At 35.8% G+C, this 15,540-nt stretch overlaps 1 protein-coding gene across 1 annotated transcript in view; it reads left to right on the forward strand.

Annotated features, from left to right (window-relative positions):
- RTTN (rotatin) overlaps window positions 1-15,540 on the forward strand; it is a 212,488-nt gene that overhangs the window by 125,605 nt on the left and 71,343 nt on the right. The window contains exon 34 of the mRNA XM_036763559.1: window positions 2,013-2,104. Within this exon, the coding sequence (XP_036619454.1) occupies window positions 2,013-2,104 (92 nt within the window). The remainder of the gene's footprint in view (window positions 1-2,012; window positions 2,105-15,540) is intronic.

Consider the following 15,540-nt stretch of genomic DNA (forward strand, 5'->3'; position numbering starts at 1 on the left):
TATATAAATGGTTCTTCCATTATACATATAGTAATCAGTAAAATTGGTATTTGAACCCAAATCCTTTGGTTCCAAGGAATCACTGATTTTCACAGAGAATTAATAATCACATGGAGATTAACCTCATTTTCCTTTTTTTGGCATTGGTATTAGATTGGTAGATCAAGGGAATGTGCTATGGGTTTAAGGAACTTGATATATTTAGCTTAAAGCATCAGAAATTTGGAAGCTGCTTTTGAATTTTCAAAGGAGTATCATGCCAACAAGACTTCTTCTACTTGACCCCAGAAGGCAAAATTAGTAATAATGAGTAGAGAGGCAGATACTAGTTTGATGCTGGGAAAATTTGTCTAACAATTAGAGCTTTGCAAAAAGTGGAATGGGGCTGTCTTGGGAAGTAGCAGGTTTCCCTTCATTATCAGTCTTTAGCAAAAGGTAAATTACCTCTTTGGGGGGAATAGTGAAGAGGGGATTCTCTGTCACATACATTTTAGACTTAGCTTCTGAGATACCTTTTGGCTCTTAAATTTGGTGATTCTGTTTTTTCTATATTTGTTGTATTCATTCTAGCAGTTCGTGATGCAAAATTTCAGTGTTACATGTGTATATTCTTATTCTAAACAGCTAATAGTTATTGCTTACTTATGTGCATACCACCTTTTAACATGCTTCTGTATAAAAATTATTCAAAGAAAGGTCATATTGCCAGCTCACATCCTGAGATAGTTGCTGAACACAGCATAGAACAAGCACAAGAGATTGACCACTGAAGCACCTGCTCCATTGCACATTGTTTTAATAAAACTACAAAAGATGTAAAAATTGGTTTTACAATTATATTGACTATCAATATTGTTTCAGAAAAACAATTTAACAATTCAGTGATATATTTATATTACCCTTTGCATTTTACAGAATGTTTTTCTATGTATTATCTCATTCGATTTTCAGGCACTTTACATATGAGTAAGTTTAGACTCAGAGGTCAAGTGACTTACCTAAGGTCACACAGGTAATAAGTAGTAGAGCTAGATCATAAACAAGATCCTCTGACTCCTGATCTTTTATTTTTACTATGATATTAATTAAAGGAAATTTCTTTTCTTAGATCTTTTTCAGAAATCTTAGATGAGGGCCATAAGGGATGGTGGGGGAAGAAGAAGAAAAGCTGGTATTGAAATGAAAGATTAATTTAATTGTATTCTGCTATACAAAGTAACCTTTTATAAAGGAGATTAGGAAGTCTTTTCATTAATTAGCCTGCTCTTTGCCTTTAGTTCTCCTGTTCACTTAAGATGCATGGTATGGTTTCTGTGAAATTTGTTATTTTGTGTTTGATATATTATGATAATAATTGTCCAACCATCCAGATGGTGAGTTGGCATTATTTTTGAGGTAAAGCATGACTTAATCTGTAATTTAGTATAGGTAATCATCATCTGCTGCTTTCTTGCCACTTTACTAAATTTCTTTCATTATTTAAAAGCAAAACAAAACAAGACCCTTCCTAAAATTGAATAAATTTTCTCAGATTAATTTAGCAGCCCTGTCAGTCTTTAATTTTGAACATAAAAAAATACATATTTTACCTTTATTCTTTGTGTATTATACACACACACACACACACACACACACACACACACACACACACACACAAAAGGATGCTCTCCTATTCATAGCATTTATGATTTATGGGTATAGTTGCTTGGTCATTGCATAAACTGAACGGAAATGAATAATAAACAAGATAAATGAATCATCTTTGTATTGTCATATTTAATCCTCAGACAATAATTTGTTGCCAGCTACCTTGAAATAAACAAAATTAGTTAATTATTTCCTCTTGACATATTAGCTAACATAACCATCCTGATGAGCTATTTGTTCCTATAAATTTGATGGTGTTATTCGCATATAAACTTTTTTTCTCATGGGAAGAAGTAAGAGTATGTATTCAAAATATTATTATAATAATCTGAATAAAACCAATAATAATTTTACATTTGCTACAGATTTTGATGACTCGGTCCATTTTGGGAGGGGACAACGGAGTCCAACCAACCAAAGTCAAGATCCAGGTTCTCCTTCAACAGTAGAGACAGTGGTAAGTTCTAAAGTACTCATAAATGTTCCCATTTTAACCTATAAAGAAATTGCCATTGACTCTGATTTTTCATAATTGGGTAGGGGAGACAAAGGAAATTGCATGCTATACTTTTTTTTGTTTGTTTTTGGAGGGGAGAAGGCAGGGCAATTGGGGTTAAGTGACTTGCCCAAGGTCACACAGCTAGTAAGTGTGTCAAGTGTCTGAGGCCGGATTTGAACTCAGGTCCTCCTGACTCTAGGGCCAGTGCTCTCCTCACTGCACCACCTAGCTGCCCCACACGTTATACTTTTAAAAAATCAACTTCAAGGTAAAAATATTCATTTCAACAAGTATTTGTTGAAAAAATATTATGTACTCCCCATTGTAGTAGCAACTTTGTCAGCATTATACCAGAAAGATAGAAGTATTTTATTTTTTAAGCACATACTGTATCAGGTACCAATATGCAAAAGAAGAAAGACAAAAGCAGTTCCTGCACTCAAAGAGTTCCCAGTCTGAGGGAGGAGACAATATGCAAATAACTGTATACAAATAAGATACTTATAGTATATATTGACTATAATCTCCGAGGGATGTGGTAGGATCATGGGGGATTGAGAAAGGCTTCTTGAAGATGTGATTTTAGCTGAGACTTGAAGGAAGTCAGGGGAGCTAGGTGTTAGTGATGAAAACTTAAAATGTAGTTGGAAAATAATTGATGATTGACTGATTGATTTAATCAAGGAGAGAAAACCCCATAAAACAAATAATAAGACAGTAAATGACTTTGTATAGTCCATAAATAATACTTTTACTCAAAGGAGAGCATGCTGGTGGGCTGGATAGCATTTAACTAATTTACTCTTAAATACACACACACACACACACACACACACACACACACACAGAGTTATTTTTATTTTTCAGGAGTAGGAACTTGGTCTTACAAATTGTATCTCCCATATATTACACAATCAGTTTGTTCCTTGATCATATTTCTTTTAGGGATAGTTTATTCAAAATCATTATACATGAAATATCTTTCATATTGCATTGAGTAGCATAGAATAAAAAACTTGTTGTAAAAAGGTCTTGTTATATTCATGTATCTATTTCTTTGCAGAATGATTCTTTGTAATTAAAATGTACATTTTATACATTAGCATATTTTCAAATTATGCTTGGAAGTAAATTGATGCCTTTTTTTTAAAAGAATAGATTAACCAGCATTAGAAGCGTTTGTTGGGTTAGCATGTTAACAAACTTTAGAAAGTATATGGTAATCAGTCTTTTTAGTTATATGTAGGAACACTGACATATAGCAGTTTAGTTCATTTATCTGCTGAAAATCACATTTACTAGAAATTAGTCAAAATGAAAATGAGCATAATAGTTATACATTTCACTATGTTGATAAAGAACAATTTAATTTCTAGTAGTAATTGTTGATTGTTCTTTGTAAACTTTCTTATTATTTCTTTACAAAGGTAAAGTTTCATTTTAAAAGTATTTCTTGAAATTGATTAAAAGTTAATAGTATCAGATAGAACTTTTGAAAATATGTGGACCTTTACTCAGAAAAGTAAGTTACCCTCAATCCACTAGATGTCATGCTTTCACCACTTTGCCAGAGAATGTTGGTCTGAGTATTCTTTATAGGATAAAAGTTTCAGGACATAATCCCAGCACTAGTTTTGTTAAGACATTACCAGAACAAATACAAACTTTCATTTCTAATGAAATGGCTACAGTTATTTTGGAAAATTTTGAGCAACCTAGTATGGTAGTATTTTTGTCATTTTGAGTAACTTTAATGTTGTTACATTGTTCTTTGTAAATAAAAATTTAAAAGGAGTACTGTATGGTAAAAAACCCATAGTGGGTGATTTAGACCTGTAATTTTATCACTGTGGAAACTCCTGGTTTGGAAACTGCCTTAATGTACATTAGCAGCTCATCTATAACTTATTGTCTTAAAGAGTTACTCTAGGGCACCGAAAGGTTAAATAACTCATCCATGGTAATATAGCTAGTACATGCCAGAGGCAGGACTTTGAATCTAAGTATAAGACTTCACATTGCTCTCTATTCAATTATATATTATTAGAATGTATGAGAAGTACTATGATGTAGTAGATAGAAATTTAGACTTGAAGCTCAGAAGCCTTGAATCTGGGTTGAAGTCCCACCTCTGACACAAACCAGCTCTTTAACCCCAGACAAGTCACTTAATCTCTCAGTGTTCTAGGCAGCTTTCTGAAGCAGAGAAGGTACCAATCCCTATTGGTAGAGGGAGTTTTCTTACATGAAAGTTCCCTATACTATAGAGAGGCACAGTGGATAAATAAATCTCTGTCCCTAGAGTCAGGAAGAGCAGAATTAAAATCTGGTCTCAGACACATGTGACTGTGGGCAAGTCACTTAACCTCTGCCTCAGTTTCCTCAGCTGTAAAATGGGGATAATAGCACCTACTTTCCAGGGTTATGAGGATCAAGTGAGATAATTGTAAAGTACATAACACAGTGACTAGCACATTGTCAGTACATGATAAATGCTTATTCTCTCCCTCCCATACCAGTTAAATTGCAGATATAGTCCTGGTTTCCTATTTTTAGACTAGACCTCTTGCTGTGTAGTCTGTCAAGAGTTTTTGAATCCTGATTCTTGTAATGTCTCCCAGTTGCATCTGCAACTTTGCCAAATATGACTTTATCCAAGACATTGATGAAAATGTTCAGTCTCACAAAGCCAAACCAGATCTCAGGGCCACACCACCAAACTCCTTCCAAAATGACATCAAATCATTAATGTCACCTCTTTGGATCTGGCCACTCAACTAGTTCTGAATTCACCTAATTGTATTACTAGTTAGAATACACATCTATCCATAGTGTCCACCAAAATAGCAAGGAAAACTTTCAACAAATGCTTTACTGAGGCTAGGCAAATTGTACCTGCAGCATTTTCTCGATGTACCAGTCTAATTAAATTTTGAAGCTAGTCTCTCCTGTTCTGTTCTTTATAAAGTCATTCTAGCTTTGTAGAAACCTTACTTCCTATCCTAGACTTGACTTGTCATTTAGCAGAAAGGGAAAATGAAAATTTCTGTCTTTTTTATTATCCTCATCTCTCCTTTATATTTCATAGTGGTATATTTTTTGAAACATTCAAGTCAGGGACAGTAATGTAGTAGAAAGCTAGATGTTAAGAGATCTGCCTTTTAGTCTTGCTTACTAATTCTTGGTGACCCTGGATAAGTCATATATTCTTTCTGATATTCAGTTTCCTCATCTGTAAAATTATTGGGTTGGACCAAGTGTTTGCTAAGGTCCCTTCCATGTCTAAAGTGCTTCTAGTCTATGAGTTTAAAATGCATTTTGATGAATATACACTCCCTTACCAGTCACATACAAAGGATGCTCAAGCCCTTTCTGCGAATTGTAGTATACCATGATGGTGTTCTTCTAGAGAAGATCTCATTTTAAAAAGGATCAACATCCATTTTTTTCCCTGTGGATCCATATAGTATAGTATTATATGTGAAGTGATTACATTATATAATGATATAAATAATATATAATATAATTATATTACATAACTGACTTGAATTAATAATTCTAAGTTTGTTTGAAAGAAATGTCACAACTCCCTGAGAGTCAGAGAAAAAGAATTCATTTGTAAATATTACTATTTCAAGCTCAAAAAACTGTAGGACTTCTTCCTACCCTATATTTTCTGCTGTTAGTCAAATATGGACACTTTTTATACCTTCTGTTTGCCACACCTCACATTCTGTTGTTTTATAATTCTTCAGGACACCAAATCTGCTTTTGATAGGGAGTATGAAAAATGTTATAGCCTCACTTTATCAAAGAAATATCCAGTATCCACCATTACCCCTCAACATGGAAAATCACATATCTAATGAGATCTTTTTATTCCCCCTAAGAAGGCAAAATACTGTGAATTTTTTTTGATATTTTGTGCATTTTGTCTAAATAACAAAAAACTTTGTTTTTAACTCCAGTCTCTGAGAACTGTAGACAGATTTACTATTGACCATTAATACCAAGAGATTTCAACTGTGTACTTTTTACACCTAATTTAAATTATTATTGATTTTTCCTTATCCAAATTCTTTTTTTTTTTATTTAAGCTGTTGACTATACAGAAAAGGTTTAAAGGAAACCTTTGAAGCTGTTGAATCTCTGTGTTACTGTACTAAAAAAGCTTATAAACTTTTCACCAATTTTCATATTAGAATTAGATTTAGAAGCTTTGTTGGGCAAATGCTTTAAATAGCCATGCTTTGTCTTCATCACTGATGAGCCGTCTTTGGCATGTATAAGATATTAAGGCTAAAAATGACGTATTGCATTTTGATTAAAGGGAAAGTGTGCCAATATTATTCAGCTTATCAAGGCAAGGGAAGCCACATTTCTTATGCATATATAATATAGTGTATTTGAAAATAAGTTCAGGTCTTGTAACAACAATGCTGCTAGCAGCTGCCGTGGAGGTGTAAGACCAACGCCAGCACATAGGAGGGCTGCTATCACAGGTTCTTTGATCTGCTTTTTTTTGGGGGGGGCAGGGCAGTTGGGGTTAAGTGACTTGCCCAAGGTCACACAGCTAGTACATGTGTCAAGTGTCTGAGGCCGGATTTGAACTCAGGTCCTCCTGATTCCAGGGCCGGTTCTCTACTCACTGCGCCACCTAGCTGCCCCTGATCTGCTTTTCTAAGGAAAGCAACTTTAAGGGGCTAACAATCTTACTTTAATTAAACATACATATAACATTCACTTAGTTCAGGGGAAAAAATCAGCACTCTGAACTTCAGAGCAAATAAAAACAGAGAAAATAACACAAATCAATAGACAGGCTTCTGTCTGTCCGTACATAGCAATATATCCATAGTTACTAGAGAGAGAAGCACCAATATCTCGGTTTTCAAAGCTGGGGGTGCTCCTTAATAGCTACCCAGAGTCTCATCTGGCCAAATCACAGGAACAGTCTTCCAGTGAATGAGCCCCCAAAGCAAAATGCTAACCTCACAGTATATATACTGTTTCCTATCAATGACTCTTGATTCATTCAAAGACTCTTGATTCAAACAAAGGCAAGACTCAGTGAAAGATACTTGATTACTTTAGTGCTGAAAAGAACTAGAACTCCAAAAAAAAAGAGCAAAACAAAAAGTCCCACTTTCTTTGCCATTACAGGTCTAGGTCAGAATATTATTGCTTTTAATCAAAGGCCATTTCAAAACCTACAAGACAAGAAGTAGATATCAAATAGTATTTCACATGGGAGTCACTGCCATGATCTAGTATGTCTCTAACAAGCAGGCTCAGAGTCAGGAAGACCCAGTTCAAGTTTTGTTTCTTATATATGCTGGCATTACAATTCTTGGCAAATCACTTAACCTCTTGATGCCCTGGGCTACTCTCTAAGACTAAAAGTTGCAAGCTGGTAGTGATCTGTACTGGTAGAGGGAGTTGCCTCATCATGAGTTCCTTTTACCAATTAAATCACAAATCTTTTCCAAAAGCATCACACTTAAAATAAATGACAAAGATCAAAGCAGAATAAAGGGTGACATTGCATCAGAATGTTATTTTTAGTCTTAAATCAGCAGATTCATATTTCTCCATGTTGATTCATTGTTTAACTAACTTTAACATATCAAGCTATCAGGGTTAAGAAGACCAATAGGTATTTCCTATAACATAGGAAATAACTTACTCTTTTGGTGTTCTGTAGTGTATTCTCTGAGCCATGATCTCATCAGAGTATGTACGTTCCCACCAGTGACGCAGACCACAACTTCTCAGTGCCTTTCCATCCTGTGTGGCTTTTATGTCCTCCCATAGGAGATTTACTTAACATGCTTGGAAGCCTCCTTAAGTTCTGATTTTGTGAAGATACTAATGGAGCGTGAAGTTCTTTCTGACAAGTGCACCATCATTTTTCTAGTCACCTAGCCTCACAACCTATAATTCATCCTTGACTATTCTCAATCACCTTTCTCCCGTATCTAATCATGTGCCAGGTCTTATCAGTTCTGCCTCCTCTTTGCCTCTTGCATGCATCCCTTTCTCTTCTCTTAGACCACAACCTCTCTAGTGTGTTTTCTCATCAATTCTTGACTGTACTCTTTTTGGACTCTCTTACCCAACTTCTCTACTTTTCATTTCCTGCTACACATAGCTGCTAAATTGATATTCCTAAAGTCTGACCAGGTCACTATGCTACATAAGAAGCATCAATGGCTTCTTATTGCCTCAAGCCTAAAATATGCATTCCTGTGTTCAACAATTAAGGCCTTTTACAATTTATCTCCCTGCCTTTCTAGGCTGATTGCAAAATAATAGCATATGTGCATGTATGTATGTGTGTATATACCACACCAACCTGGGGAAGTAGGTGCTGTTCTTATAACCATTTACAGAGGAGAAAACTAAGATTGGTTAAGTAACTTGCCCAAGGTCACATAACAAATATACGTTTGAGGTAAGATTCAAATTTAAGTTTCTTAATTTCAGGTCCAGTGCTTTATCTACTATACCACCCAGCTGTCTATACATATTGCATACTTCTCTCCCCCCTGCCCTCAATCTCCCCTCCACCCCTCCATGTTCCATTGAATCTGGCTGTAAATGATATTTCATCTTTCTTTCACCTTTCTTTGTTCAGGCTGTCCTTGGGTACTGGGAATGCTCTCCTTCTTCATCTCTTCCTTTGTTGTTTGTTCAGTTGTTTCATGTCTTCATGACCCCATTTGGGGTTTTCTTTGCAAAGATACTGAAGTGGTTTGCCATTTCCTCTTCCAATTCATTTTATAGATGAGGAACATAGGCAAACAGTGTTAAGTGACTTGTGTAGGGTCACCCAGCTAGTAAGTGTCTGAGGCCAGTTTTAACTCAGGAAGATGAGTCTTCATGACTTCTGGCCTGGCACTCTATCTACTGCACCACCTAGCTGGCCCCAGGTTTCTTCAAAGCCTAACTCAAGTGCCACCTTATACTCGAGACTTTTCCTGTTTTCCATGGATATTAGGGCAGCAGCTCCTCCACATGGGGTACACATCTTACCCTCTCCCCCTTGCCCCGGGATGTCAAAAGCCTGTCAAAGCGTATATGGAGATTATGTGGTAAATATGTTATTCTATTGATACAGTCCAAAAGTAGTAGTGTTAGTGAAAAAAAATTGCTGTTAGGAGCTATTAACAAATTTTCTTTATGAAAAATTAACTAGTCAATAATAATTTATTAAATACCTACCATGTTCCAGGCATGGAACATGGGGATACAAAGAATGGCAGAAGACAATTCCTGCTCTCTAGGAGCTCTTAATCTAATGGGGGAGACAATGCAAATAATTATTTGCAAATAAACTAAATACAGAATAAATAGAGAATAATCAACAGAGGGAAGGCACCAGAATTAAGAGAGATAAGGAAAGGCTTCCTATAGAAGATGAGGTTTTAGGACTTGAAGGGAATCAGAGAAACCAGGAGGTAGAGATGAGGAGGGAGAGCATCTTAGGCAAGGGAGGACAGCCAGTGAAAATGGTGAAAGTTGCAAGATGAAGTATCTTGTTCAAGGAACAGAAAGGAAGCCAGTACCACTGGTTTGAAGAATATGTGGGGAGAGGGGAAATGTAAGGTGTAAGAAGACTGGAAAGGTGTGTTTGTGGGGGGAGGGTGATAGGCAGTGAAGGACTTGGAATGTCAAACAATTTTATATTCAGCCTTAGAGGTGATAGAATGCTAGTATAGTTTATTGAGTAGGGGGAAAAGGATTAAATGGTTGGACCTGCACATTAGGAAAATAACTTTGATATCTGAGTGATGAATGAACTGCAGCGAGGAGAGGCTTATGGCAGGTAGACCAACTGCCAGGCAGCTCACACTAGTCCAGGCATGAAAATCCATGGAATTGATAAACATAAAAAATGATCCTCAGTCCTGAGTTGCCCACAGTGATAATGATAGATTTGTGAAAGGGGGAGCAGAAGGTGCTAAACATCACAAACTTTTAACAGCATTTATAAACATAAATCAGGTGGTGTACTTTGTGAGATCTTTGCCCAACAACTTGATACTCTACAAGATGAACTGAACCACATAAATATTGATATTTTCACTATAAATAAAACTAGAAGATATAAAAAATGGCAGCTAAATGAAAAGATGTCTCATAGAATCTCTGTTGGGAACAGAATAAAAGAACTGATTTTATTGAGCAAAAAAAATAAATAGGATTTCATAGTACATTTGGTCATCTTGCCTTGGGGTACTTAGACAAGCGAAAGCAAAAACATAATGAGAACAAAATGGTGTATGTAAACTATAGTATGAACTTATTAAATGTTGGGCAATATTCTTTTATGCCTCATCATATTCTTTTTCTTTTTTTAAATTTTGAAGCCCTCTTTTAGGAATGTATTCTCTCTGATAATTTGGAGAGTGGAAAGGTATTTTCTAGCTCTTTAACATTTTCCCTTTCTAGAAAGCCAAATATCGTATCCCTATGCAAATTACAGAATTGTTGCTCTTTCAGATCCAAATTGCTGGAAGTGAGATTCCCTGGCCCTCTGTTCTTAGCTTTTGTGACTTGTATTTTAATACAAGCTATATAAGTCAGGCTTGGTGATATATCAGTTGTAGATTCTCTTCTCTTCCCTTTTGTGAAAATTGGAACGATATTTGCACTTCTCAAGTCTTGAAATGTCTCTCCAATTCTCCAAAGAATGAAGTGATAGTGTGCCTCTCTGCAGAGATGGGGAAATATGGGTATGAAACATTACCTAAAATGTTAAGCTTTTTTGATGTGTTGGTTAGTTTTGTTTAGCAGGGTTTCTTCACTCCCTTTTTAACAGGGTGAAATCTGGAGAAGAGGGACAGATAGATACTTTGAAAATGTAGGTGATGTAAAATAAAAGATGGCAATAAAAATGTATTCGTTTAAAAGAATGAGGTGACAAAACCTAGTCAGTGGCTCAGCAATTATATCTACTAACTTTTTCAATAACCTGAAATGTATTTCATCTGGGTCTAGTGACTTGATTTTAGCAAGGGCAGCTAAATGTTCTCTTCTCTATCTCTTATGATTTTAGGTGTTAATTCTTTACTATTCATCTTTATTCTATCATTTCTAATCCAAAGATCATTCTGCCTTTCTGAGAAAAGAGGGAAAATAAGAGTATTGAGTTGCTAGCTAGATCTCCTGTCTGCCACCTGTTTTCATTGTCACATTTACCTCAAGCAGTAGACCTAACCCTTCTTTGATTTTCTATTTAAAACTCTTTACAACCTAACCCCATATTATCTCTCTAACCTCATTACGCCGTTCTTCTTTGTGCACTCATTGGTCTAACTATATCAACTTTCTTGTGTTCCATTATACACCAGCTTTGATTTTTATGGTTTTGCACTGATTGTTGCCTGCTTATGCAGTGCTTGCCTTCCTCACCTCCCCCTTTTGGAATGCCTGGGTTCCTTCAAGACTCAGCTTGAGCATCACCTTCTGCAAGAGCTTTTCCTGGTCCCACCAGCCGCTGGTGTCATCTCTTCTAATCCTTCCTTATCTGTTTTGTGCCTTTTGTGTATGTAAGAGTGTAAACTCCTTGAGTTGAGGATTGTTTCTCTTTTGTCTTTTTATGCCCAGCTCCTAGCACAGTGCCTAAAACAAGGTAAACAAAGTAAATTCTTATTGATTGATTCCTCTTTTCTCCATTGTTGGTTTTAAAAAGCAAACAACTTTTTAAAGCTTAGCTTTCTTTGCTAGTTACAACTCATTCTGATCTTAAGCACTTTGGAAACTATTGTGCCATACTTTGGTAGCCGTTCTTGCTTATATCTGTGACTGCTTCTATCTCCTCTATATTTCTTTTTATAGTGTGTTGGTTGATGAATTTTGTGTGTTCACATCTGTTGGCTTCAGACAACTCCCCCTTTTCCTTGGAATTGTTTCTCTTTGTTTATTCAGTGTTTCGTGTTTGAAAACTTCCCATCTCACCTAGGTTGACTTTCCCTGTAGAATTTTTAATCCCTGGGACCCTACCAGTCTTTCTCTGAATGCTTTGAGAGCTGTTTTCCAAAAATCTGCATAGCCTGAATTTTCTCTCCTCTACCCTAAGTTTTAATGTGATCAAAAGCTGTATTTTGCCATTAAAAAAACTCATTTAAAAAGTTATACTGATTTTTTTTTTGCTTTTTTGTATCACTGCCGTGGTCCATTACGATGTCATCCACAACCACTCTATAGATCTTTCTCTTATAATGAAAAAATAATAGTTAAACAAAGCAAATGGATACAGTGGTTATGTCTGAAAGGGTATACAAGATTCTGTACCTGTAGTCCACCGTCTGTCTTCTAAGAAGAACATTGTCTCTTCTGCCTGGAATGCCCTTCTACTCCATATTCACTTACTAAAATCCAGTTTATTTCAGATGTCACTTCAAGTTTGTCTAAATGGGATGAGTACCCATGTACACTCTGTAGAATAAGTGGGTAGGGATTCTGGAGGGGCCCAGTCTACCATCACTGGGAAGTGAAAATTGGGCCTGAGAGTCCTAATGAAGGTAGGGTTCTGGATTTTTTTTTCCTATAACGGTAGAGATGAAGGGTTATTGACCATTCAAAAAAGGACCTAGAGGAGGGTAGATATTATCAGGAAGGCTAGGGGAAAAGGTGCCCCCTTTGGTAACTATTTCTGCCTAGCACTTGGATGAGGGCTAGGAAGTATAAATTAGAGGAAGGGTGCTCCTACTGGTGGTTGTTCTTGCTTAGCTGCTCTGCTTGATATTAATAATAACAGCGTTGTAAAAAAAATTGTACTACATGATCTCTGAGGCCCCTTTTAGTTCTAGTGCAATGCTCTAGTGTCTATGGTTATTTCTTTCAAGGAATCTTGAACAATTTTGATATACATATGGGAGACAGCTTGTTGGAGGAGAGCATCCTCGATAGAATTACAGAATTTAAAACTGGAAAGAACCTCAGCATTCATCTAGTCCAACACGTAACTGAAAAAGAATCCTCAATACAACATAGTCAGTGAGTAGACATCCTGCTTCTCTTTGAAGATCTCCAATTAGGGGGAACCTATATCCCACAAAGTCAACCCATTCTACTTTTGAATAGTTCTAATTGTTGGGAAATCTTTGCTTATATCAAGTATACATTATCTTCTCTGCAACTTCTACCCATTATTTCTGATTCTTCACTCTTGGTCCAGGAAGCTGTCTTCTATACAACAGATTTCTGATAACTGATAACTCATATTAACCAAAATCTTCTTATTTCTAGGCCAGTAACCTCTAGTTCCTTCATCTGAACATCATATGGCATGTACACTTGGCCCACAGTCTTGTGTGTGTTCTTATTTGACTTCTCAGTGTCCTTCCCAAGCTGTGGTATCCAGAAATGAATATAGATGAATACATATTAGTCATCTTCATTGAGATGATAATTAAACCCATTGGAGCTAATGATCTCACCAAAGAAAATCTGTGAGCCATCTTTCCCTTAAATAACAACTTTTGGGTGGGGGCAGTGTTGGTGTTCTGTTGTCAATGACAACCTTAATATGATTCAGTTTCTCTAGTAGTAAGTTCCTTGGTCATTGGACAAGAATTTTGCATTTAGAATGCAAACATAAGACAAAGTCAAAGTAGGTACATGATTTAGACATAAGGGATGATACATTATGTAAATTAGGAGAGCATGGAATAGTTTACATTTCAGATCTATGAATAAGGGAAGAATTTAAGACTAAATAAGAGATAGGATTATGAAGTGTAAAATTGATAATTTTGATTATATTAAATTAAAAAGGTTTTGCACAAACAAAACTAATACAACCAAATTTAGAAGGAAAGCAGAAACCTAGGGGGAAATTTTATATAGCAAGTATCTCTGATAAAGGCCTCACTTATAGAGATTTGCAATGTATAGAGAATTGTGTCAAATTTATAAGAATACAAGTCATTCCCCAGTTGATAAATGGTCAAAGGATATGAACAAGCAGTTTTCAGATGAAGAAATTAAAGTTACCTATAGGCATATGAAAAAATGCTCTAAATCACAATTGATGAGAAAAATGCAAATTAAAACAACTCTGAGGTACCACCTCACACCTATCAGATTGGTTAATATGACAGAAAAGAAAAATTATAAACATTGGAGGGGGCATGGGAAAATTGGGACACTGATGCACTGTTTGTGGAATTATGAATTGATCTACCATTCTGGAGAGCAATTTGTAACTAGTCCCAAAGGGCTATAGAACTGTGCATACCCTTTGCCCCAGCAATACCATTACTAGTTCTGTGCCCCAAGGAGATTTTAAACAAAAGGGCAAAGGACCTATTTGTACAAAGGTATTTTATAGAAGCTCTTTTTGTGGTGGCTAAGAATTGAAAATTGAGAGGATATCCATCAGTTGAAGAATGGCTGAACAAGTTGTGACACATGATTGTAATGGAATATTATTGTGCTGTATAAGAAATGACAAGCAGGATGATTTCAGAAAAACTTGGAAAGACTTATGTGAATTGATGGAGAGTGTGAGACAGAACCAGGAAAACATTCTACACAGTAACAGCAATATTATATGATGAACAACTGTGAGTGACTTAGATATTCTCAGCAATACAATGATATAAGACAATCCCAAAAGACTTATGCTGAAAAATGCTATCCACCTCCAGAGAAAGAACTGATGGAATCTGAAACAGACTGAAAGCATACCATTTCTCTCTCTCTCTCTCTCTCTCTCTCTCTCTCTCTCTCTCTCCAAGTTTTCTTCCACAAATGACTAATATGGAAATATGTTTTACATGATTCCACATATGTATAACATACATAAGATTTCTTAGCTTCTTAGGAAGGGGGAGAATTTGGAACTCAAAACTTTAAAATATGAATGTTAATAATTATTTTTAAATATAATTGAGGGGAAAATATCATTTTAAAATGAAAGCAAACATAGGCTACTGCTAAAGTTCACAATCATAAACTTTCCAGAATGTTTAAACATATCAGAGATTGCCTTTTGCAAAGAGCACCCCCAAGAACTCAGGTTCACTTCTGTGTCACAGGGAGGCAGTACAAAGGACTTTTCTGAACTGACAAATATATATAATAAACTTGACCTCGAACTGAACACAAAGAGGACATGAGTCTTGATCACATTTTTTAAATTGCACAGCTTTTGATTATTCCAAGCTTCTTGCTCCTTCAAAAACCCATCTTTTAATTTTTTATCCACAATATCTCTAGGGATAATATTATCCCTAATAATCTTTGTGATGCTATGTGCCTACAAATCATAATGAATACCACTGTCTCAGAGAAAGTGAAATCATGGGTGAAGCACAGATCAGTGTAAAAACACTTAATGAGTATAATAAGTACAATGCAGCATGATGCTCATAAAATAATCA

This window comes from Trichosurus vulpecula, chromosome 1 (genome assembly GCF_011100635.1).
Source record: "Trichosurus vulpecula isolate mTriVul1 chromosome 1, mTriVul1.pri, whole genome shotgun sequence".
In the NCBI taxonomy this organism is placed as follows: domain Eukaryota; kingdom Metazoa; phylum Chordata; class Mammalia; order Diprotodontia; family Phalangeridae; genus Trichosurus; species Trichosurus vulpecula.